The sequence below is a fragment of the Taudactylus pleione genome, unplaced genomic scaffold, assembly GCF_031769625.1.
Source record: "Taudactylus pleione unplaced genomic scaffold, aTauple2 ptg000007l, whole genome shotgun sequence".
Lineage (NCBI taxonomy): Eukaryota > Metazoa > Chordata > Amphibia > Anura > Myobatrachidae > Taudactylus > Taudactylus pleione.
The window spans coordinates 22,269,528-22,295,622 of NW_028284410.1; the positions used below are offsets into that span (position 1 = coordinate 22,269,528).

At 45.3% G+C, this 26,095-nt stretch overlaps 1 protein-coding gene across 2 annotated transcripts; it reads left to right on the plus strand.

The window, feature by feature from the left end:
• The first annotated feature begins 374 nt into the window (after nucleotides 1-374).
• Nucleotides 375-25,515, plus strand: LOC148542965 (TOG array regulator of axonemal microtubules protein 1-like). Of its 2 annotated transcripts, none has more exons than XM_088460579.1 (8): nucleotides 375-654; nucleotides 14,851-14,962; nucleotides 16,116-16,208; nucleotides 19,806-19,941; nucleotides 22,073-22,178; nucleotides 23,973-24,208; nucleotides 24,348-24,506; nucleotides 25,155-25,515. In XM_088460579.1, exons 2-8 carry the CDS (start codon nucleotides 14,911-14,913, stop codon nucleotides 25,273-25,275), a joined length of 903 nt encoding a protein of 300 aa, XP_088316705.1. In that variant the 5' UTR covers nucleotides 375-654; nucleotides 14,851-14,910; the 3' UTR covers nucleotides 25,276-25,515. The 2 variants fall into 2 exon arrangements, with proteins under 2 accessions (XP_088316705.1, XP_088316704.1); XM_088460578.1 differs by lacking the exon at nucleotides 375-654 and adding an exon at nucleotides 1,244-1,352.
• Nucleotides 25,516-26,095: the final 580 nt, after the last annotated feature.

Below are 26,095 nucleotides of genomic sequence, written 5' to 3' on the forward strand. Positions count from 1 at the left end.
GTGTGTGTATATATATATATATATATATCTCACAAAATGTGTTCCACGGCCCACCTGACCCCAGAAAAAGGCAGGCGGGACAAGCACTATCCAACAGCCAGAGAGGAGAAAGACCCTGCGTCCTGAATGGGGTTGGGGTCAGATTTGAACTGTAAGGGGGATGATGGGCAGAATAGCAGAGAGTGGGGGGTGGAACATATATATATATATATATATATATATATATATGTGATACCCCCAAACCTGCAGTGTTTTCTCCAGCATGGAAGGGGTTAATGGGCAGGAGTTGGGACCCTGCTGATCTCCTGGAGATGGTTCTGCCAGCCTTAAGGAGGGAAACTAGAGAGAGGCTGTTGGGGGTGGAGCTAGAGAAGCCCAGTGAGTGCTGCACAAGACTGAGAGAGGAGTGTGGCAGGAGCCATGGTGTGTGCTGGAGAGTGCTGTGACTGAGGGCACAGAGAGCAGGGATCAGCAGCTGATCGGGGTGACTGTGAGGAGAAGACCCCTCTCATGTAAGGCAGCAGGACAAGAGAAGCTGACAGGACACATATCTATTAAAGCTGCTGCAGCCCAAAGGAGAGGAGAGAGTGTGCATGCTGCAAAGACAAGTGCTGGCATCTGGACAGGTAGCCCAAGCATTACAGCACATGGCAGGTAAAAAGCACCCCAGTAAAGACTGAGATCAGTCAGCACATAGCAGTCTGTGATCTCAGGGCATCCAGCTTACTGCTGTACAGTGAGAGAAGCCTGCAGCAGGATATACAGCAGAAGTGCATAACACAGAACTGTGCAGGATATACAGCAGTAGTGCATAACACAGAACAGGCAGAGACAGTGACACCATTTTGGATATCAGTAATACAGTTCAGTATCATCTATAAAGTTTGTGCACCAATGAAAGGCTGTACAGTGAATTCTGAGTACTCACAGGGACATTGTGCTTTCTATCTATTGAATTTATAGTTGAACCATTTGAGATTCTGCCAACTACAACTGCAACTTGGTATATTTAGTTTAACTACCTCTAACACATAGAGGGAGCAGGTTGGCATTCATATGTTTAGCATGAGGTTTTATTAGAAGTATACAGTATGTATAGAGTGAACCTAAGCTTATTAATGTGATATCCTGTATGTGTACCTTTTGCATTGAAACAATATTGCATGTTCTAATGTTCATTTAGAATTGTCCTAGTAGAATAGTGATTCAGAGTAATAAACCCCCATTTCTTTATATTGGTCTGGTTTCTGCGCTGGGTTCTGGGGGTTCTCCTGTCTCTGTGCTGTGATAGGAGGAGCCTGAAAGAGGAACTGCACTGATCTACGCCCAAGCAGATTCCAGAAGAAAAACAGGTACGACTCACCTACCAACACCCCACCACTAGTGACTTATTACATATATACATACACATAAACAAGACACCCCATACACATAATTTACACCAGACTGACATAAATTGTATATACACACACATATACTGTATCTATATATAGCTAATTCTCTCTATATAGGTATATATATATATATATACATATACATACATTAGCACTAGCCAATACATAAACTGAATTTTATCTTTTTTTTATTAACACCCCCCACCCACACACATGCCACTCACCTGGTTTCTGGAGGCAGCCATGAGCACACAGAGGACTGGAGTGGAGTAGTCTGGAGACAGAAACTGAATGAAATATGGAGGCGGGCCCGCTGTAATCACCGGCAATTGTGACCCAATTCCCATGTCACATCACACGGAGGGGGCGAGGCCTGCACCGTGCCTGCGAATAAAGTTATATATATTAAAATGGCCCTCGGCAGAAAAAGGTTCCCCACCCCTGCTCCAAAGAGTTCAGACCAGACCAGTGGGTTGGAACTTAGTCCCGCTCCCTCCCTCCCTCCCTCCCTCCCTCCCTCACTCACCCGAGCCCCCAGCACCTTATCACCGTCCTCTGCCCTCTTCACCTCAGCACCTTACTCTGCCCCTTACAACCATCATAATCTTCCTCATTCTTTGCCCCTCATCACCATCCGCAGCCCCTCGTCCCCATCTTTAGCCCCCAAAACCATCCTCGTCATCTTCTCCAGTCTTCTCCAGTCCCTGTCTTTCAGCCTCATCATTTCCCAGCCCTGTTTCTTCAGCTTTAAACCCCCTTCTTTGACACTAATAGTTGCAGGGTCAAGAAATGTAATTTTATCAGGGGCGTACCTATAATGGTGCACACGGGCCCCTGCACCCATATAATTTTAATACTTACCTCTTGGAAGTCCCAGGTCAGCGCTATCAGCACTATAATCACCTGGAAAATGGTCACCGCGGGCATTTTCCCAGCATTTTGTGTATGCGCAGTAGACTCTGGGAACAGTCTACTGCTGCGGCACTACATGCTCAATACGCTCAGCGCTACTGGCTACCAGAGAGAGAGAAGAGGGCCAGGGACAGATACTGCACACGGGCCCCCTCTATTAATATGTCCCTGAACACTGTGTGTATATATATATATATATATATATACATATGTGTGTGTCTATGTATATATATGTGTGTACACATATACATATATATATGTATATACACACACACACATATATGTACACATACATATACACACATATATATACATACACATACAGTCAGGTGCATAAATATTGGGACATTGACAGAATTTTCATATTTTGGCCTCTATTCACCACCACAATGGCTTTGAAATGAAACAAACAAGATGTGCTTTAACTGCAGATTTTCAGATTTAATTTGTGGGTAATTACATCCAAATCAGGTGAACGGTATAGGAATTACAACGGTTTCTATATGTGCCTCCCACTTTTTAAAGGGCCAAAAGTAATGGGACTATCAACTCAAAAGATGGACAGGTGTGGACTATTCCCTCATTATTTCATTATCAATTAAGCAGGTAAAAGGTCTGGAGTTGATTCTAGGTGTGATTGGAATCAGTTGCTATCAACTCTCAATATGAGATCCAAAGAGCTGTCACTATCAGTGAAGCAAGCCATCATTAGGCTGAAAAATCAAAACAAACCCATCAGAGAGATAGCAAAATCATTAGGTGTGGCCAAATCAACTGTTTGGAACATTCTTAAAAAGAAAGAACGCACCGGAGAGCTCAGCAACACCAAAAGACCCGGAAGACCACGGAAAACAACTGTGGTGGATGACAGAAAAATTATTTCCCTGGTGAAGAAAAACCCCTTCACAACAGTTGGCCAAATCAAAAACACTCTCCAGGAGGTAGGTGTATATGTGTCAAAGTCAACAATCAAGAGAAGACTTCACAAGAGTGAATGTAGATGGTTCACCACAAGATGTAAACCATTGGTGAGCCTCAAAAACAGGAAGACCAGATTAGAATTTGCCAAACAACATCTAAAAAAGCCATTATAGTTCTGGAACAACATCCTATGGACAGATGAGACAAAGATCAACTTGTACCAGAGTGATGGGAAGAGAAGAGTATGGAGAAGGAAAGGAACTGCTCATGATCCAAAACATACCACCTCATCAGTGAAGCATGATGGTGGTAGTGTCATGGCGTGGACATGTATGGCTACCAATGGAACTGGTTCCCTTGTATTTATTGATGATGTGACTGCTGACAAAAGCAGCAGAATTAATTCTGAAGTGTTTCGGGCAATATTATATGCTCATATTCAGTCAAATGCTTCAGAACTAATTGGACAGCGCTTCACAGTGCAGATGTACAATGACCCGAAGCATACTGCAAAAGCAACCAAAGAGTTTTTTAAGGCTAAAAAGTGCAATGTTATACAATGGCCAAGTCAATCCCCTGACCTGAATCCGATTGAGCATGGATTTCACTTGATGAAGACAAAACTGAAGGGAAAATGCCCCAAGAACAAGCAGGAACTGAAGACAATTGCAGTAGAGGTCTGGCAGAGCATCACCAGGGATGAAACCCAGCATCTGGTGATGTCTATGCGTTCCAGACTTCAGGCTGTAATTGCCTGCAAAGGATTTGCAACAAAGTATTAAAAAGTGAAAGTTTGATTTAGGATTGTTTAGTTTGTCCCATTACTTTTGGCCCCTTAAAAAGTGTAGAAACCGTTGTAATTCCTACACTGTTCACCTGATTTGGATATAATTACCCTCAAATTAAATCTGAAAGTCTGCAGTTAAAGCACATCTTGTTTGCTTAATTTTAAAGCCATTGTGGTGGTGAATAGAGGCCAAAATATGAAAATTCTGTCAATGTCCCAATATTTATGCACCTGACTGTAAATGTAAATATACTGTATATATATATATATGTATATATATATATATATATATATATATATAAATAAAACATATATATATATATATATATATATTAGGGGTGTGCACCGGCCACTTTTCGTGTTTTGGTTTTGGATCTGGATCTTTCTTCGTGTTTTGGATCTTGATTGGTTTTGCCAAAACCACCCTTCCGTGTTTTGGGTTCTGGGTTTTGTGTTTTGGATCTGTATTTTTTTTAAAAAAAAGCATAAAAACAGCTAAAATCACAGAATTTGTGGGTTTTTCTGCTCCTATGCTATTATTAACCTCAATAACCTTCATTTCCACTCATTTACAGTCTATTCTGAACACCTCACACCTCACAATATTGTTTTTATGGCCAAAAGGTTGCACCGAGGTAGCTGGATGACTATGCTAAGCGGTATGAGTGGGCGGCACAAACACGTGGCCTATCTAGGAGTGACACTGCAGTGGCAGACAGGATGGCAGTTTGAAAAACTATGCCCCAAACAGTACATAATGCAAAGAAAAAAAAGAGGTGCAAGATGGAATTGTCCTTGGGCCCTCCCACCCACCCTTATGTTGTATAAATAGGACATGCACACTTACAAACCAATCATTTCAGCGCCAGGGTCTGCCACATGACTGTGGCTGAAATGATTGGTTCGTTTGGGCCCCCACAAAACAAGCTGGCAATTAATGTGTCCCTGCACAAACTGGTTCTACGGAGGCAAGATGTCGTCCTCATCCTCCTCATCCACCGATTCCTTGGATAAAACAGGAAAAAGGGATTTAGGTGTCCCTGGACTGCTTACGGTCTTAGCCAAAGTTTCTGAACTTGACAGTAACTTTTTATGAACGCGCTGCAGGTGCCGTATAAGGGAGGATGTTCCTAGGTGGTTAACGTCCCTACGCCTACTTATTTCACCTTTACATATGGTACATATGGCAAGACAGTTGTTGTCCGGATTTGGATAGAAATATTGCCAGACCAAAGAGGTGGAATGTTTGGTCTTCTGCCCAGGCATGACCGTGATGGGCTTTTTCATCCCACGGACAACAACTGTCTCCCCCGGAGCCTGATTTAAACAAACCACATCACCATCAGAATCCTCCTCGCCAACTTCCTCCTCAGCGCCAGCTACACCAGTATCCTAATCCTGTTGTACTTCAACAGTGACATCTTCAATTTGCATATCAGCAAGTGGACTGTGGGTGCTCCTTTCAGCACTTGCAGGGGGCGTGCAAATGGTGGAAAGAGCCACCTCTTCCCCTCCAGTGCTGGGAAGGTCAGGCATCGCAACCGCCACCACACTTGGACTCTCCTTGTGGATTTGTGATATCTTCTTAGAACGCACAGTTCTTCGCTGTGCTTTTGCCAGCTTAACTCGTTTGATTTTTTTAGAGGGAGGAGGGCTTCCATCGTCATGTGAAGCTGAACCACTAGTCATGAACATAGGGAAAGACCTTAGACGTTCCTTGCCACTCCGTGTCGTAAATGGCATATTGGCAAGTTTACATTTCTCCTCAGATGATTTAAATGTTTTTTTCAAGGTCATTTTCCTGAAGTTTGTCATTTGGGATTGTATGTGCCCTCTACTATGACATTGGGCATCGGCCTTGGCAGACGACGTTGATGGCATGTTATCGTCTATGTCATGACTAGTGGCAGCAGCTTCAGCACTAGGAGGAAGTGGTTCTTAATCTTTCCCTATTTTATTTTTATCGGAGAAAGTTTGGTCATCCATTTATGTTATATTGATATATACGTGCGGCTAAGGCGCACACAAACACAGAAAATATTTTTTTATTTTTGTTGGAGACTAGTGCACTTTATGGGTTACACCACCCTTTAAGAAATGAGCCAGCCGGCCCTTTACTTATGGGACACAGGCGCACGCTTGGCGCTGCTCCTTTGTTGATGCACATGCAGCTACAGCCCACACAATTCACAAACACAGAATTTTTTTTTTTATTTTGTTTGGAGTGCCCTTTGGGGGTTACAGCACCCTTTAGTGGTCAATCCAGCCGGCCCTTTATTTATGGAACACAGGCGCCCGCTTGGCACTACTTTGTTGATGCACGTGCGGCTACTGCGCACACAATTCACAAACACAAAAAAAATTTTTTTTTATTTTGTTTGGAGTGCCCTTTGGGGGTTACAGCACCCTTTAGCGGTCAATCCAGCCGGCCCTTTATTTATGGGACACAGGCGCACGCTTGGCACTACTTTGTTGATGCACGTGCGGCTACTGCGCACACAATTCACAAACACAAAAAAATATATTTTTTTATTTTGTTTGGAGTGCCCTTTGGGGGTTACAGCACCCTTTAACGGACAAGCCAGATGGCCTTTTACTTATGGGACACAGGCGCACGCTTGGCGCTGCTCCTTTGTTGATGCACGTGCAGCCACAGTGCACACAATTCACAAACACAAAAAAAACATTTTTTATTTTGTTTGGAGTAGGGGTGTGCACTGGCCACTTTTCGTGTTTTGTGTTTTGGTTTTGGATCTGGATCTTTCTTCGTGTTTTGGATCTGGATTGGTTTTGCCAAAACCACCCTTCCGTGTTTTGGGTTCTGGGTTTTGTGTTTTGGATCTGTATTTTTTTGAAAAAAAGCATAAAAACAGCTAAAATCACAGAATTTGTAGGTTTTTCTGCTCCTATGCTATTATTAACCTCAATAACCTTAATTTCCACTCATTTCCAGTCTATTCTGAATACCTCACACCTCACAATAGTGTTTTTATGTCCAAAAGGTTGCACCGAGGTAGCTGGATGACTATGCTAAGCGACACGAGTGGGCGGCACAAACACGTGACCCATCTAGGCGTGAAACTGCAGTGGCAGACAGTATGGCATTGAAAAACTAGGCCCCAAACTGTACATAATGCAAAGAAAAAAAAGAGGTGCAAGATGGAATTGTCCTTGGGCCCTCCCACCCACCCTTATGTTGTATAAACAGGACATGCACACTTTAACAAACCAATCATTTCAGCGCCAGGGTCTGCCACACAACTGTGGCTGAAATGATTGGTTCGTTTGGGCCCCCACAAAACAAGCTGGCAATTTATCTGTCCCTGCACAAACTGGCTCTACGGAGGCAAGATGTCATCCTCATCCTCCTCATCCACCGATTCCTCACCCTCTTCAGTGTGTACATCCTCATCCTCACAGAGTATTAATTCGTCCCTGCTGGAACCACAGGTCCCTCTGTACGTTCTGGAGGCTGGTCTCCCTGGAAGAGTTGATAATTCATTTTATGAACATCATCTTCTCCACATTTTGTGGAAGCAACCTCCTACGCCTTTCGCTGACAAGGTTCCCGGCTGCACTAAACACTCTTTCGGAGTACACACTGGAGGGGGGGCAACTCAGGTAAAATAGAGCCAGTTTGTACAGGGACCTCCAAATTGCTTCTTTTTCCTGCCAGTACAGGTACGGACTGTCTGACATGCCTACTTGGATGCTGTCACCGATGTAATCCTTTAACAGACAGACGCACGCTTGTCGCTGCTGCTTTGAGGATTCAAGTGCGGCTACAGCCCACACAATTCACAAAGACAGAAAAAAAAAAAGAATATTTTTATTGTTTGTGGAGCACACTTTGAGGGTTACACCACCCTTTAACAGACAGACGCACGCTTGTCGCTGCTGCTTTGAGGATGCAAGTGCGGCTACAGCCCACACAATTCACAAAGACAGAAAAAAGAAGAAGAATATTTTTATTGTTTGTGTAGCACACTTTGAGGGTGTCACCACCCTTTAACAGACAGACGCACGCTTGTCGCTGCTGCTTTAAGCATGCAGGTGCGGCTACAGCCCACACAATTCACAAAGACAGAAAAAAGAAGAATATTTTAATTGTTTGTGTAGCACACTTTGAGGGTGTCACCACCCTTTAACAGACAGACGCACGCTTGTCACTGCTGCTTTAAGGATGCAGGTGCGGCTACAGCCCACACAATTCACAAAGACAGAAAAAAGAAGAATATTTTTATTGTTTGTGTAGCACACTTTGAGGGTGTCACCACCCTTTAACAGACAGACGCACGCTTGTCGCTGCTGCTTTGAGGATGCAAGTGCGGCTACATCGCACACAAGTCACAAACACATTAAAAAAATAGTTTTTTATTTTTTGGAGCACTTTGAGAGTTACACCACCCTTTAACAGACAGACGCACGCTTGTCGCTGCTGCTTTAAGGATGCAGGTGCGGCTACAGCCCACACATTTCACAAAGACCGAAAAAAAAAGAACAATATTTTAATTGTTTGTGTAGCACACTTTGAGGGTGTCACCACCCTTTAAAAGACAGACGCACGCTTGTCGCTGCTGCTTTAAGGATGCAGGTGCGGCTACAGCCCACACATTTCACAAAGACCGAAAAAAAAAGAACAATATTTTTATTGTTTGTGTAGCACACTTTGAGGGTGTCACCACCCTTTAACAGACAGACGCACGCTTGTCGCTGCTGCTTTAAGGATGCAGGTGCGGCTACAGCCCACACATTTCACAAAGACCGAAAAAAAAAGAACAATATTTTAATTGTTTGTGTAGTACACTTTGAGGGTGTCACCACCCTTTAACAGACAGACGCACGCTTGTCGCTGCTGCTTTAAGGATGCAGGTGCGGCTACAGCCCACACAATTCACAAAGACAGAAAAAAGAAGAATATTTTTATTGTTTGTGTAGCACACTTTGAGGGTGTCACCACCCTTTAACAGACAGACGCACGCTTGTCGCTGCTGCTTTGAGGATGCAAGTGCGGCTACATCGCACACAAGTCACAAACACATTAAAAAAATAGTTTTTTATTTTTTGGAGCACTTTGAGAGTTACACCACCCTTTAACAGACAGACGCACGCTTGTCGCTGCTGCTTTAAGGATGCAGGTGCGGCTACAGCCCACACATTTCACAAAGACCGAAAAAAAAAGAACAATATTTTAATTGTTTGTGTAGAACACTTTGAGGTGTCACCACCCTTTAACAGACAGACGCACGCTTGTCGCTGCTGCTTTAAGGATGCAGGTGCGGCTACAGCCCACACAATTCACAAAGACAGAAAAAAAAAGAACAATATTTTAATTGTTTGTGTAGCACACTTTGAGGGTGTCACCACCCTTTAACAGACAGACGCACGCTTGTCGCTGCTGCTTTGAGGATACAGGTGGAATCTAGACGGGATTTGGAACCGAGGACACACTACCTCCATCAATTGTCTAAATCCCACTGCACTAATGTCGGATACCGGACGCACGTCTAACACCAACATAGCAGTCAAGGCCTCAGTTATACGTTTTGCTTCAGGATGACTGCTGTCGTACTTCATCCTCATCGCTAGGGACTGTTGGAGGGTCAATTGTTTAGTAAAAGTAGTGATGTTCCTACTTCCTCTCTGGGATGATGAACAACTCCCAGCAGCAGCAACAGCACTAGGAGGAAGTGGTTCTTGATCTTTCCCTATTTTATTTTTATCGGAGAAAGTTTGGTCCTCCATTTATGTTATATTGATATATATACGTGCGGCTAAAGCGCACACAAACACAGAAAATATTTTTTTATTTTTGCTGGAGAGTAGTGCACTTTGTGGGTTACACCACCCTTTAAGAAATGAGCCAGCCGGTTCTTTACTTATGGGACACAGGCGCACGCTTGGCGCTGCTCCTTTGTTGATGCACGTGCAGCCACAGTGCACACAAGTCACAAACACAGAAAATATATATTTTTTTGGTTTGGAGTGTACTTTGGGGGTTACAGAACCCTTTAACGGTCAAGCCAGCCGGCCCTTTACTTATGACACAGGCGCACGCTTGGCACTACTTTGTTGATGCACGTGCGGCTACTGCGCACACAATTCACAAACACAGAAAATAATTTTTTTTTTGGTTTGGACTGGAGTGTACTTTGGGGGTTACAGCACCCTTTAACGGTCAAGCCAGCCGGCCCTTTACTTATGACACAGGCGCACTCTTGGCACTACTTTGTTGATGCACGTGCGGCTACTGCGCACACAATTCACAAACACAGAAAATAATTTTTTTTTTGGTTTGGACTGGAGTGTACTTTTGGGGGTTACAGCACCCTTAACGGTCAAGCCAGCTGGCCCTTTACTTATGACACAGGCGCACGCTTGGCACTACTTTGTTGATGCACGTGCGGCTACTGCGCACACAATTCACAAACACAGAAAATAATTTTTTTTTGGCTTGGATTGGAGTGTACTTTCGGGGGTTACAGCACCCTTTAACGGTCAAGCCAGCCGGCCCTTTACTTATGACACAGGCGCACGCTTGGCACTACTTTGTTGATGCACGTGCGGCTACTGCGCACACAATTCACAAACACAGAAAATAATTTTTTTTTGGTTTGGATTGGAGTGTACTTTCGGGGGTTACAGCACCCTTTAACGGTCAAGCCAGCCGGCCCTTTACTTATGACACAGGCGCACGCTTGGCACTACTTTGTTGATGCACGTGCGGCTACTGCGCACACAATTCACAAACACAGAAAATAATTTTTTTTTTGGTTTGGACTGGAGTGTACTTTGGGGGTTACAGCACCCTTTAACGGTCAAGCCAGCCGGCCCTTTACTTATGACACAGGCGCACGCTTGGCACTACTTTGTTGATGCACGTGCGGCTACTGCGCACACAATTCACAAACACAGAAAATAATTTTTTTTTTGGTTTGGACTGGAGTGTACTTTCGGGGGTTACAGCACCCTTTAACGGTCAAGCCAGCCGGCCCTTTACTTATGACACAGGCGCACGCTTGGCACTACTTTGTTGATGCACGTGCGGCTACTGCGCACACAATTCACAAACACAGAAAATAATTTTTTTTTGGTTTGGACTGGAGTGTACTTTCGGGGGTTACAGCACCCTTTAACGGTCAAGCCAGCCGGCCCTTTACTTATGACACAGGCGCACGCTTGGCACTACTTTGTTGATGCACGTGCGGCTACTGCGCACACAATTCACAAACACAGAAAATAATTTTTTTGGGGTTTGGATTGGAGTGTACTTTCGGGGGTTACAGCACCCTTTAACGGTCAAGCCAGCCGGCCCTTTACTTATGACACAGGCGCACGCTTGGCACTACTTTGTTGATGCACGTGCGGCTACTGCGCACACAATTCAGAAACACAGAAAATAATTTTTTTTTGGTTTGGATTGGAGTGTACTTTCGGGGGTTACAGCACCCTTTAACGGTCAAGCCAGCCGGCCCTTTACTTATGACACAGGCGCACGCTTGGCACTACTTTGTTGATGCACGTGCGGCTACTGCGCACACAATTCACAAACACAGAAAATAATTTTTTTTTGGTTTGGACTGGAGTGTACTTTCGGGGGTTACAGCACCCTTTAACGGTCAAGCCAGCCGGCCCTTTACTTATGACACAGGCGCACGCTTGGCACTACTTTGTTGATGCACGTGCGGCTACTGCGCACACAATTCACAAACACAGAAAATATATTATTTTTTTAGCACTTGGGGGGAGCACCCCTGATGGACAGAGCACCCCCTGGACAACACTACAGCACCCCTTTAGGACTGGGACACTGCACAGGACTTTGGAGTGGACACAGCCCCTATGGAGAACTGACTGCACAACACAGTCCAGCCAGCCCCTATGGACTTTGAAGTAGTGGACACAGCCCCTATTAACAACAGCAGCACAGCACAACACAGCCAGCCCCTATGGACTTTGAAGTAGTGGACAACAGCAGCACTACACTACACTACACTACACAGCCCTAACTCCCACCCTCCCTCTTCACTGTCCACAGCCGAGTGAGAAAATGGCGCCGACGCGGGTACCTTATATAGGATCCAAAACCCGCGAGACTCGGAAGGCGGGATGATGACGTTTTGCCTCGATTTCAGATCCGAGTCAGGCGGGAAAAGTCGAGCCTGACTCGGATTGGACTCGGATCGGGGGGGTTCGGATTTCCGAAATCCGAACCCGCTCACCCCTAGTTTGGAGTGCCCTTTGGGGGTTACAGCACCCTTTAGCGGTCAATCCAGCCGGCCCTTTATTTATGGGACACAGGCGCACGCTTGGCACTACTTTGTTGATGCACGTGCGGCTACTGCGCACACAATTCAAACACAAAAAAAAATATTTTTTTTTTTTGCACTTGGGGGGATCACCCCTTATAGACAGAGCACCCCCTGGACAACACTACAGCACCCCTTTAGGACTGGGACACTGCACAGGACTTTGGAGTGGACACAGCCCCTATGGACAACTGACTGCACAACACAGTCCAGCCAGCCCCTATGGACTTTGAAGTAGTGGACACAGCCCCTATGGACAACAGCAGCACAGCGCAGCACAACACTACACTGCACTACACTACACAACACAGCCCAGCCAGCCCTAACTCCCACCCTCCCTCTTCACTGTCCACAGCCGAGTGAGAAAATGGCGCCGACGCGGGTACCTTATATAGGATCCAAAACCCGCGAGACCCGAAAGGCGGGATGATGACGTTTTGCCTCGATTTCAGATCCGAGTCAGGCGGGAAAAGTCGAGCCTGACTCGGATCGGCCTCAGATCGGGGGGGCTCGGGGAGTTCAGATTTCAGAAATCCGAACCCGCTCACTCCTAATATATATATAATGTCTTTTCATGATACTGCAGCTATTATTATATATATATAGATGTTATAAATAGGCATGACATATCAGAGGTAAGTTCACTTACTGTCACTCTCAGAAATGGCAGGCCGGCAAAGCAACAGCTCCTGTTCACTGCTGGTCCTGGCGGTGTACTGTACAGTGCATACAGGCTTGAGACGGAGCTGTCAGTGATGAGTGACAGCTCCGCAAAGGCTTATGGGAGGAGCTGCTGCAGCTGGGCATGCGCAGGAGCTCCCCCGTCGGCCATTTTCATTCAACTTCAGTGCGGTGCCTGTAACGCTGCCCGATTGGAGCTAGCTCCGATCGTGGCAGCCGGACAGCCTGGGAAGGTGAGTGAGTGTAGGGCAGCCACAAATGGACTTGCCCAGCGGCCTAATCCCACCGTTACATTGCATGAGAGCGGTGGTGGCAGCACGCGTGGAGGTGGGTGCGGAAGTGTGACAATGGGACTCCGGGCATGAGTGTGTAACTTTAGGTGTCACCCCCTTGGAGGGTGACACCTGGTGCGGCCCACACACCCCTAGTGATGCCACGGAGGGGGAACCAGCCTGGAAAGCAACTCAGCTCAGCCAGTGGTGGGCGGCTGGTGAACTGGAGCTGAAGGAGGAGGATAGCACTGCAGTGTAGCAGCAGTTTGTTTGACTTGCTGTGTAACTCGACTGGCTCAGCTACTCTGCTGTGTGTTTCTCAGAGAATCCGGCCCAGGAGCTCACTCTGCATGTCTTCCTGCCCCAGTCTATGTACATGCTCACTGCGCCTGTGGCCCCAAGCAGCAACCCTCTCCCCCAGCTCAGTCCGCCACTGATTCCAGGGGTCAGATTTCTGGAAACATTAGAAAATCATCTATCTATCTATCTGTCTATCTGTCTGTCTGTCTGTCTGTCTGTCTGGGGAGTCACCTATACCCAATACAAAATCAAATGCTAATAAGAATTTAAGTTCTGTAGTGTAAAATAGTCAAACATTGCACATGACAGTGTACAATGTATGTAAATTACTTACAGTAGTAATTATGAAATGACAATACCTTTAGTTGAAATTGATGAGTTTGCCAGGTTTGAGGGGGTTAGGGTCCCGGTGTGACCTCCCTTGGTGTACGATGGGCAGAACTTTTACCCAAGAGCCTGTTCTGAGCCTTCCACTGGATGGATTTGGACGAAAACTTCATAGAGTGGTAACATAAGGGGATATAGTCAGCATCCCAGTATGCGGGATGCTGACTGCAAAAATACCGGTGCCAGAATCCCAACAGCGTCAGGATCCCGGCTCCAGAATCTCGACCGCCGCCATCCTGAAGGTAAGTATCAGGGGTTAGGGGGAGGGTTAGGTTTGGAGTGCGGGGAAGGGGAGTTTAGGTTTAGACACTAGGGGGAGGTTAGGTTCAGGCACTGGGGTGGGAGGGTTAGGGGTAGGGGTTAGTGGCAGGATACTTACCTAAAGTATCAGCATTCTGACTGTCAGGATGCCACTGTCAGTATTCTGGCCGGCGGCATCCCGGCCGCCGGGATCCAATACCCAACCCCCCAGAAGACATACTAGATGGTTGAATTCCCAGTCAGACCTCCTGTTGGTGTACACTGGGTGGAACTTTGACCTAGGGAGTCTGTTATGGGCCTTCCACTAGATGGATTTGGACAATATGACATAATATAACTTAATAACTTGAAGATTTCAACCTGGGTGATGCTGGGTACTTCAGCTAGTATATATTATGCATATATATATATATATATATATATATATATATTTCTTTATAGCTTAATGTGTGCCTTTTCTGATATGAGTGTGTTAATCCCTCTATTATATTATTACATATTATTTTCTGTTGTCCTATAGAGCTGCTCTTCACTTCATCATCTCTGTTATACTGTATGTGTTGTTATTATTATATTGTATGTTCTTATCACTTATTATGCTGGGTCCTGTATGTTACTGATTGCAGCTGCCCGCAATTCCTAATGTTCCCTGTAAAAGTACTGGAAGAATCCCAGATGTTGAGGACATGAATTCTGCCTATTATAACATCCAACTGGAGACTTTGCCTACATTGTCTGGTAAATATTTTTTTTTCTTCTGACTCTGGGCTCCATTTATATAGCCCAGTGCTGCCTGGGTAATGGGTCTCATGTGTGTGCTCACAGACCAAATAATGTTTAATAAGATAAACACATACAATAGAGTTTATGGAGGCTGTCAGAGAATGTTGGACCGCAGAGGTGTGGAAGGCAGCATCTGCCAGTTGTACAGCCCTGATCTACCCTTAGCTTGTGTAGATCCCAGAATGTTGTATGTCCCGCCACTGCTTCCCAGAATGTTGTATGTTCCGCCATTGCTTCCCAGAATGTTGTATGTTCCGCCATTGGTTCCCAGACAGTTGTATGTTTCGCCATTGGTTCCCAGAATGTTGTATGTTCCGCCATTGGTTCCCAGAATGTTGTATGTTCCGCCATTGGTTCCCAGAATGTTGTATGTTCCGCCATTGGTTCCCAGAATGTTGTATGTTTCGCCATTGGTTCCCAGAATGTTGTATGTTCCGCCATTGGTTCCCAGAATGTTGTATGTTCTGCCATTGGTTCCCAGAATATTGTATGTTCCACCACCCTTTTGTATATATTCAGAAGCTACAGGGACTTTGGTACCCAAACATTCACCCAAAGATCTAGGTCATAATTGTTGATATGTGTATGCTATTTTGTGCTGTACACAGTTATTAAATAGTAGACACAAGCAGTTTGGTAGGCAGTCCAGCTGGACAGACTTAAACAGGAGCTTGTAATTATTGTAGTGCACAGTGTCAGTACAGCCGTACTCACAGTTATGTATACAGGCAGCAGTGATGGAGCAGAGCATACTGCAGACCATCCGGTCATGTATGTAGATGGGAGCATAGGATTTAGCAGGGTACCCCACAGAGCTAAGTAGTAAACGACTGTGTACTACTGTGGTGCTCAAACGCAGTGAGTTAAGATGGAGTCATGCATGCGCAGACCAAAGAATGGTGGCCATCTTGGTAAAGGTTCAGATGCTTCATGTAATGGAGCATCATGGCGGAGGTGCTGTAGCACTCTCCATATAGCAACAATAGTGGGGTTTCCTTACAATCTGTGTTTATTTACTTTTTCCACTTTTTTTATGTATTTATTTTTCATTTATTATGTATAAAATACATGAGCGTTTGTCAATTCCCTATATGTATTACATCTGCAGAGATATATAACCCAGTACAACTAAGACCATCAGGAAAGACAGAAATTAAGTGGTCCAAACCTGTGCCTCCAAAGGCTAAGATGACCAAAGACCGTAAGTTTTTGAAACATTTTCAACTTCTGCCCTTTGAAAACAAATAAAAAAAAAAAATCCTATATTTTGTGTTGAGATTTATTCCAGGGGTAATCCACACCGCCCCTCCATACATTTATTATATAATTGTGGTACCAGCAGGGCCAGAACTATGGGAGACAATGGAGGCGCCTGCCGCCGGGCTCCAGCTCTGAAGGGGCACCTCCTCAATTGTCCACAACATATTCACCCCACTTAGGGCTGTTACTATGTACCCAAAGTGTACCGTCACGGCCGCCCAAAACATGGCACAAATTAGAACTTGTCTCCGGGCGTCTGGGGTGAACTTACGCCACTGGGTACCAGCCAGTAAGATATTTGTTTTTATTGTCTACACTAGAGTATCCCAATCTCCGCCATTACAGTCTAGGTTTTAAGAATATCCATGCTTGAGCACAGATGAGTTAATTAGTACCTCAGTCAATTTGATTTAACCATCTGGACTCAAGCAGAGATATCCCTAAAACCAGGCCTGTAATAGCAGAGTTTTGGAAACTCTGGTCTACTCTGAATTAAATGGCCTAGCAGAATGTCAGTGAGCCTCACCATAACAGAGCTATGGGCACCAAATATTATTTTCCCCAAGCATATCCGCCCGCGGAATGCCCAATGCTGGTTTTATTGTTTTATGAACATTTAAAGATCTATGATGTATAGCAGAGGTTTCCAATCACGGTCCTCAAGGCTCTCCAACAGTTCAGGTTTTAGAGATATCCATGGTTAAGCACAGGTGATTTAATTAGTACCTCAGTCAATTTGATTTAATTACCTGTGCTTAACCATGGATATCTCTAAAACATGAACTGTTGGGGAGCCTTGAGGACCGCATTTGGGAACCTCTGATGTACAATGTTACCACTTGCACATAGTGTGGAGTACATATTCTATAATAATAATAATAATAATAATACGGTCAGTGAGCAAATGGTTTCAGTTGAGTATATACTTATTTACCCTGACCCCCTTACATGTGACAGGAGCAGGCAGCTGGTCACATCGTAAGGATGTGCTGCCAAGTTACTTGCCAGACTACAAAAGTGCCACTCGGCAGTACTAGTGCCCCATCGCCCCTGCACTCCCTGGGTGGCGGACAGAGCCGGCCCTAGGCATAGGCATTCTAAGCAAATGCCTAGGGCATCTGGAATGCCTAGGGGCATTCCAGGGCTCTGTAGCTCCCCCCCTGCTGCTACTACGATTGGAGCTCAGCTCCGATCAGGCAGTGCAGAAGTCAGGGGCGGATTGCCTGTTTAATTCATCACGTGGGCCGAGGGGACATGGGACGCCTGTCGTATGTGGCCCCACCCCCAGTAGTGCATCACCCTATTACAGGCAGCCCACTGGAGACTGACAGCGGCGCAGCCCGCCCGTGGGGGAAATTAAATTGAGAGAGAGGCTGCCGCAGAACTGAAGAAGCTACGTCTCTGTGCTCCGCTGGCCTCATGCTGCATCCTGCTGTTATGTTATGCCCGGCACTGGCTGTCCCCGGCTCGGCCCCTCCTCCCGGACTCTGTAAAGCCTCCTTACCTCACAGCTCAGCCTCCCATTGACAGATCAGGTGCTGCAGACTGACAGACTGACTCCTTGGCTGGGCACAATACTAGTCCCTTCTCCCACTTAACCAGGCTGCACTGCCAGGGAAAGGCAGCCACTTCTAACGCTGATGATATCCAGCAGCAAGGACTTATCAGGAAGCTACTGTGTGAGTATTCTGGCTGCAGCAAGTGTTCTGAAATGGTACAGGTAAGTGCTCCCATCCCAGTGTCTGTCCCTTTTCCAGCCTAGTGTCTAGCACCATTAATGACCCCCCCACCCTAGTGTCTCCCATCTCTCCCCAACCAGCTCACTGCAACCATCTCTGTGCTCCTACCTAGTACCCCCCCAGCCAGTATGCCACAGTGATCACATCAGCCCAGTGTTCCCCCTTCCACTCCATCTGTCTCCTGCCCACTGCCCCCCATTCACATTGCCCCCCCATCCAGCCCAGTGTCCTCTACCATCTCCCTCCCACCTCTATCTTACTGCTCCACTTCTGATCCAGCCCAGGACCTCCCCATTCGCAGTGCCCCCCTCCCATCCAGCCCAGTGTCCCATACCGTGCATGTGTATATATAAACATATATATATATATATATAGTGTATATATATATATATATACACAGTATATATTTCCTTGTGGCTGGTATTAAACACAAATATATATATATATATATAATATGTCTATATATAGTGTATATATATATATATTATATAATCTTATGACATCCGCATATAAATACACTAATGCTGGGTACAAACTGGCTGTCATATCGGCCGTTCAATGAATTGGCAGATATATTGTGTGCTCGTCGGCCAGTGTGTATACACAGGTAGGGTATGGGATTCTGGCAGTCAGGATCCCTGAGGTCAGAATCCAGCATCCCTACAGGGTTATCATACCAACACTTGGTATCCTAACCCCCCTAACCTCTCCCTCCCTCCCCTAACCCTCTTTGGTGACTAACCCTAACCTCCCCCCTACTGCTTGAACCTAACCTTCCCCTTCCTGCACCCTAAACCTAACCCTCTCCCTTAGTGCCTAACCCTAACCCTCCCCCAAACCCCGCTACTTACCTTTGGTATCTTGGCTGTTGGTATGCCGACGTCGGGTATATCTGCTCATCATGCTGTGTGTATGGGCGGTCAGTCGAGTGCCCTTACACTTGCTGGAGAGGCCAATAGGGAGGGGGTCACTATATGACCCCTGGCCAGCGGGACCGCAGATGATTGTTGTTCAGTCTGTACAAACAACCATAATCTGCAGATATATCTGTCAGGTGTGTACCTACTTTAAGATTGGTGGTGGTATTATCTGCTAGGGGACATCAGCCAAAATCTTGCCTAGGGCACCAAATTGGCTAGGGCCGGCCCTGGTGGCGGAACTGGTTGCTCACCCCTCCGTATGGCCCTTTTGCTGTGATACTACATATTAGATACTAGATATTATGCCACCACCCCTAAATAGGGTATCAAGTCTACAAAAAACTCCTCAGGTAAAAACTGCAGAAACAGGAACAGTGAATTTGCAATAATTATATTCTGACTTCTTTTGTGAGAACATCCGGTCACAGTATAACAATATGAGTCCCTGTGTAATTCTAGCCAATAGGGAGGATCACATGGCTGGGGGAGAGTAGAGCAGGCCCCCTTCCCCGGTGATGTGGGTGGGACGGGGGCCATGATGACACACCCTCCCGGCTGTGATTGTTGTATATAATATTATTTATCACACATCTAGTACAGCAACTTTACCTACTTACACGCCTGCAAACATGATGTCACTGAGTAACTGAAAGCTTTGTGAGCTGACATCTCCTGCAATTCTCTGCATAGCAGAGGATGAATCTCACGGTATTACATGGTTTTCTAATAAGCACCTGAACTATTTGGGTAAGAGAGAGGCCTCCTATGAGACCTGACAGCATAGCCCATCTTCCTACAGATAACTGTACATGTACATGTAACTGCTGCATGTGAGCACTGGCCCTGCATTGTCTGACCTGTTTTATGTATTGTTCTTAGCTCCAAAAAGCTCCAACAAAGTCCAATTGTCTGCTCATCATTGCACAGAGGTCACTCGCCCATCTGTGTCCAGAGAGCTGCCCAGACCGGACCTATCACTCAATGATGCATTTAATCTGCTTTCCAGCAACGACTGGTAAGTGAGGAATAGGGGAAGGGTCAGTGTTGCTGCTTGTTGCCTTCTTTATTTCATGTTATTCTATTTCCAGGGGGTAAATTTACTAAGATGGGAGTTCTATTAAGAAGTGATGTTGCCCATAGCAACCAGTCAGATTCCTGGCATTATCTTCTAGAAGGTGCTAGATAAATGAGAAGTAGAATCTGATTGGTTGCTATGGGCAACATCACTTCTTAATAGAACTCCCATCTTAGTAAATTTACCCCTTAGTGTCATTCCAATTCTGTGATGATAAATTATGCTGGCTACACACTTAGCGATGAGTACGCAGCACCGACATCAAGTGCAGCAGGACCCAGCAGTGGTGCCGGCATCGGCAAGTGCATACACATTGGCGATGCTGGCAGCGATGGAGCGACAGCGTGGGTGTTGCTGCATTCGGCAGGATGGCCCCCGCTGACAATGCAGGTCCAATGGGCAATTTAGCTAACGATGCGTGGGAGCGTGCATCATCAGAGACATAGCTGGTACACACAGGCCGATGTGCCCGATATGTTGTCCGATCCTCTGTGTGTACCCGGCTTTAGTGTCAGATAGCACAATATTTCTGTACAGACACCTCTACTGTGACTGTATTTCTGGGAACTCAGCTATTTATAACAATGTATAGAAAAATGTATAATAAATTATATAATTTTAAATAAATATAAAAAAGCAGAGTTGTAATTAAATAGCATCCTTAGCAATGAACAGTAAATAAATAAATACATACATACATAGGGGTACATTTATTAATTGGTGGGGTTTAGACCTGATAATTACATATCACTGCTTATAATGGCACAATCACAATTAATATATAGAGTAGCATTAAGTCAGTGTTCCTAGCACTTAATGAGCTGGGGGCCTGATTCAGACCCGGTCGCAAGCGCTGAGCACTCGCAACCGGGTCGATGGTGGCCCAGAGCGCATGCGCACGACGGAGCCGGCTCCGTCGTGCGCATGCACGAGACCCGGATAGCGACGGGCAAGCCGTCGCTCCGGGTCTCGTACCAAAGGGGGCGTGCTGTCGATGTTGAGTGACAGCACGCCCCCTTTGGTGGGCGGGCCGGGGGAGTGGCTGCCCAAACGGAGGCATTCTCATGTGAACGCCTCCGTTTGGGGCCGGCCCCACTGACATCACGAGTGATGTCAGTGGGAGAGATTTCGGCTCTGTTTGAGCCGAAATCTCTCTGGGGCTTGCGGTAACGAGACCCTACCACAAGGGTCTCGTCGCAAGCCCGATGGTCGTGATGGTCTTGACCATCGCGACCATCTTCCTGGCCCGCTCGCTATAGCTGTGGGTGGTCACCCACAGCTATGTGAGCGGCCAGGAGGCCGCTCTTAAAAAAAAATAGCCCGCCCTGATTCAGAGCGAGCGCTCTGTCAGAGCGTCCGGCTCTGAAAGAGGGCCTGGGAACACTGACTATTTCCACACAGGAGTGTTGATTTAACAGCTCTGTATGCATGTTAATTTTGCTCATTATATACAAGCCTCATGTATTCTAATAGAAAGCAAACACTAATATATGTAAAATTTTGATTGTGATTACTCTATACCACTATGCGCAGTACATAAGATCCTTTTTAGTTTTTTCACAAATGCTGGACAGATTTATACACTGCTATATAGATCTCAGTTTGGACAGACCCCTCCCAAATCTCAATCTCTTGGCACAATTTACATCTGCCCAACCTGCAGTGCAGCATGGTTTTGCCAAGATGCAGTTACTTACTATATCTTGCTCTATTCCCAAATCTGAATTAGGCCCAATAACACAAGGGCCGTATACTGTAGATGCTCTGCAGGTGCCTTTGCCAGGGGCTGTAACCTGTGGCGTAAGTTCATCCCAGATGCCCAGAAGCAATCATTTAGTGCCCCCCTAACCCCCATATTTACAGCCCTAAATGGGGTTAATATATTGTGGGTGATGGAGGAGGTGCCCCTTTAGTGCTGGCGCCCGGCGGCAGGTGCCTCCATTGTCTCCCATACTTCTGCCCCTGGCTGTAACTGTACTATGCTGCCTGGTGGTAACATGAGAAATACCATAACACTGCACAATGACCTGTGGCCAGGACTTCTCAGGATCTGCTGTTTAATTGTTTTCAGGGAGAAAAAGATTAAGGGCATCAATCTGGTGAGGTCACTGTCCAAGTCCCATCCCACAGTTGTCCTGGAGAGACTTCACGCCATCAGCGTTGTGCTGACAAAAGAGGTAAATACATTTTACATATATATTTGGGGGGCTGACAGTTGTGTATGGTCCTTAGTGTTTGCTACAGTATTTGGTATTTGTAACACAAGTACATTACATCCTTCTGGGTCTCATTGTCAATCACTCTCCTAGATCTACTCCATGAATAAGATTTAGCTTATAGTCAGACTGCTCATCAGTATCGTAACAGGCAAAACCATGATGCCTATTATTATATATCCTGATACCATAAGAATTGTCATAAAGTTGCATGATGAACAGTTTAAAGGGTTTGGTACGGCATCCTGACAGTAAGAATACCGATGGTCAGTATGCCGGCAGTAGAATCCCAACTGTGAAAATGCCGGCAATTTTCAGTAAGTATTCTAGAGATAACCCCAACCCTAATCCTAACCCACCCCTCCCACAGCCTAGCCTTAACAGCCACTCCACCCGCAGCCTAAACCAAACCCTCCCCTTCGTAACCCTAATCCTCCCTTGTCGCAGCCTAACCCTCCCTTCCTGCTGTCTAACCCTCATACTTACCATTTGAAGTTGTCTGCATTTTGTCCCATCTGGATCCTGCAGCCGATAGTGAGACTACATCCAGTTTAATATAAGACAAAATAGAACCATTTTTGTTCTTCAATTAAAATCCCCATTTTACAAGGTCTGAGTGTGGGAGGGGAAGGTTACAAGCAGGGCTGCCGAGACATCCAGCACAACCCCTTTATTATTAGGGGGTGTAGCCATTATGGGGAGTGTGGCCATGCCCCAGTCGGAATAATATGTATTGAACCTAATGTGACAAGGATGTTATTGTTCCTGCACCCAGCTAAGATACGCTGACCTCAGCCCCCTCTCTGCACTCATTTGTTATATGTTGGGTAGGTATGGATGCATTTATGAATGGGTAGACAAGTTGCAGGCACAAAGCAGCATTGATTATTTACTGTTGATTAAATAAATGCTTTGCCGTTTTAAGTAATCCCGTATTGCTCAAAATCAGTAGCTACATAACCGGCTGGCAACTTTGACTTTTATAGATCCGACATTGGAAATCAACTAGATTGCTGGATTTGTAGGGGGAGTGCATATATATATGATGATATATATAGAATGATGACGCACTATCACAAGAGCTGCTGGTGAAGGGGTTGTCAGTCACAGTGATATATACGAAAATACAAAAAATAAAGAAACCAGTGCTAAAGTATAAAACAATCACACATGGATGGTTGAAATAAATAATACCAATTGGTAATTTATTAAGCTAAAATCAGTACTTCAGTGCATGCAATGAATTCAAAAAACATACATATAATGTCTCAATAAACATACAAACACTCAAGACATGACATGAACGGAGAATGATGAATATTATATGTCCATTACTACTACTATGTGTCTTGGATCCCCGAAATTCGGGTGGGTCCAGTTTCCGGAGAACTGGACCCGCTCATCTCTAGTTTCATCCCAATCGGTGCATGGGTGTCTGAATGCATAACTGGACAGACAAACAAACAGAATAACGAATTTTATATATAAGGTGTATGTTTTATCAAACTATGTAAATTGTTACTAACAATTTTTATCTTTGTCTTATATATATATATATATATATATACACATACATACACATATATTATATTTATTTCTCTATTACAGCATTGTTTGGTGTATTATATAAAAATATTAAATTCTTGTTTGATATTTGGGGGCTTATGCAGAGCTGAATGTATTGTAAATGTGTTTGCGGAGCATATATTCCGTGTGTACATTCTGTACTAACACCTTCTATTTTATACATTGTAGGTGAAGAACCTGTGCTCCCAAGTGTCCCGGGCTGCCATTGGCTGTGTAGCTGACCTGTTCATACAGCTGGGCAAGGCCATGGATAGAGAGGTGGAGCATTGTGCACGTGTCCTGCTCTCCAGGGCAGACGATTCCAACTTGTTTATACGGGAGGAGGTGGACCGTGCACTACAGGCCATGGTGGACAATGTAACATCTGTCAGGTCTCTCACAGCCCTCATAAATGGAGGACTCGGGTAATGTTACACGTTGTGATTATCACTTTATAGTCTACATCTAGATTATATTATTCAGAATTACTCATTTTATTTTCTATATTTAGTACTTGGTCATTTGTCATGTTGGTGCTGATATCTGTTCATGTTCTATCTGTAGCCATTTGAACGCTGCCATCCGGAGCTGCGCAGCTAAACATTTATGTCATCTGGTGGAGAGACTGGGACAAAAGCGCATCTTATCCGGACCAAAAACCATCACGGAGAGAGCTGTACGTGCAATAGCTAGGTGTGCTCAGGATGGCTCTCAGGACACCAGGTGAGTAGTCGGCTCTACTCCCGGAAAGGGAAATAACTGATATTATGTAGCCCATGCTCTGTGGTGATGTGATCAGTTCTACAAATCATTCTCACAAGGTTCAACAAGAGAGATTCCGCGCCCTCATATTTCACCTTGGAGGCTTTGGTTTCAGCTGTATGCCGTCCCGTTCTCTCTCCCCCGTATCTCTCTCACTCTTTCTCCCACTCCCCCTCCACTCGATAACACAGGAACCCATGCTTTCAGGATCTCTTAGTTGGACTAATAGACCCATTCATTCTGGCATGCTCATTAATGTTACACGCTCATCCTGATGGGCTAATGTAGAGAACATTGAGCACAGCCAGTGCTGGGATGGGACTGCTCATAGATGTTATAGAATAGTTATATTTATCCGATCTCCCTTATTTAGCCTAAGGTATTACAAGGCAGTGTTTGCCGGTTACACAGTCATAGACGGCAGCCCTTATCCCCCGCTGCATAATGTACATGAGAATAAGGATTAAATGTAAAGGAAATCATCACAAAGGATTTATGATCTGTAGGTGATGGTCCAGGTCTGAGCCTTCATATGCTTACTGTATGTCAGGTTACATCCCTGGTCTCAGAATGGCTTATTGCATATTTACACATGTTTTTATGTTGTAGGTTCTATGGCAGAAGGATTTTGCACCACCTTAAATCCCACCCGGATTTTGAGAACTCTCTGCGAACCTATGTCCCCAGCAAAGATTTGCCATACATAAAGAATATAATAAAACATCTGTAGATTTTTTTCTATAACTTGTGGTTTCATGTGTTGTTGTGGTAAGTACAGGTTTGTTACAAGTGCATAGGTGGAGTAAAGGGCACAGAGGACTTCTTGTTAGTTACTTCTACATCATGCACTTGGGTAGGATAAATGTATAATTATTATTATTATTATCCTTTATTTATATTGCGCCACAAGTGTTCCGCAGCGCCTTACAAAGTACATAAACAAATAATTAGACAAGTGACTTACAGTACAATATAGGACAAGGACATGGATAATATACATTGCTACATTAGTGACCATAACACCTAGATATGCAACAGAGCATAAGCAACCAAGTGTTAGGTGCCCTGGTGGGGGGTAAGAAGTGGATGAAAGTAAAGTAAGGAGAAGCACAAGAGGGTAGAGGGCCCTGCTCGTAAGAGCTTACATTCTAAAGGATTCATCCTCTCATCACCCACATCTCTGCACCAGTTACTGTTACTGTGCTCACATGTGCTGTCTATATGTAGCTAATGTTAGGATTACTGTTAGAAACTGCTTCAGCTAAGGAATGTACTATTGCTTTGTAGTGTGAGGTATAGGCTGTAATCCTAGTGTAGACTGAGGGGCAAATAGGACATAGACCCCACCGGGAGTTTTCCCAGGGGCAGGTTGCCCCTATTAACCACGTGCCTGGCATGGACGCATTGTATGCAACCACACCAGGCTGTCTTTTATGTGATCTTGTCGCAAACGATGCAAACAATGCAACTAGTCAGATAAACAGAGTGGAGGGCTGTAGGAACAGCTTCCCTGCACCCTTCTCCAGTGTTTGGCATGCTGTTGAATACTG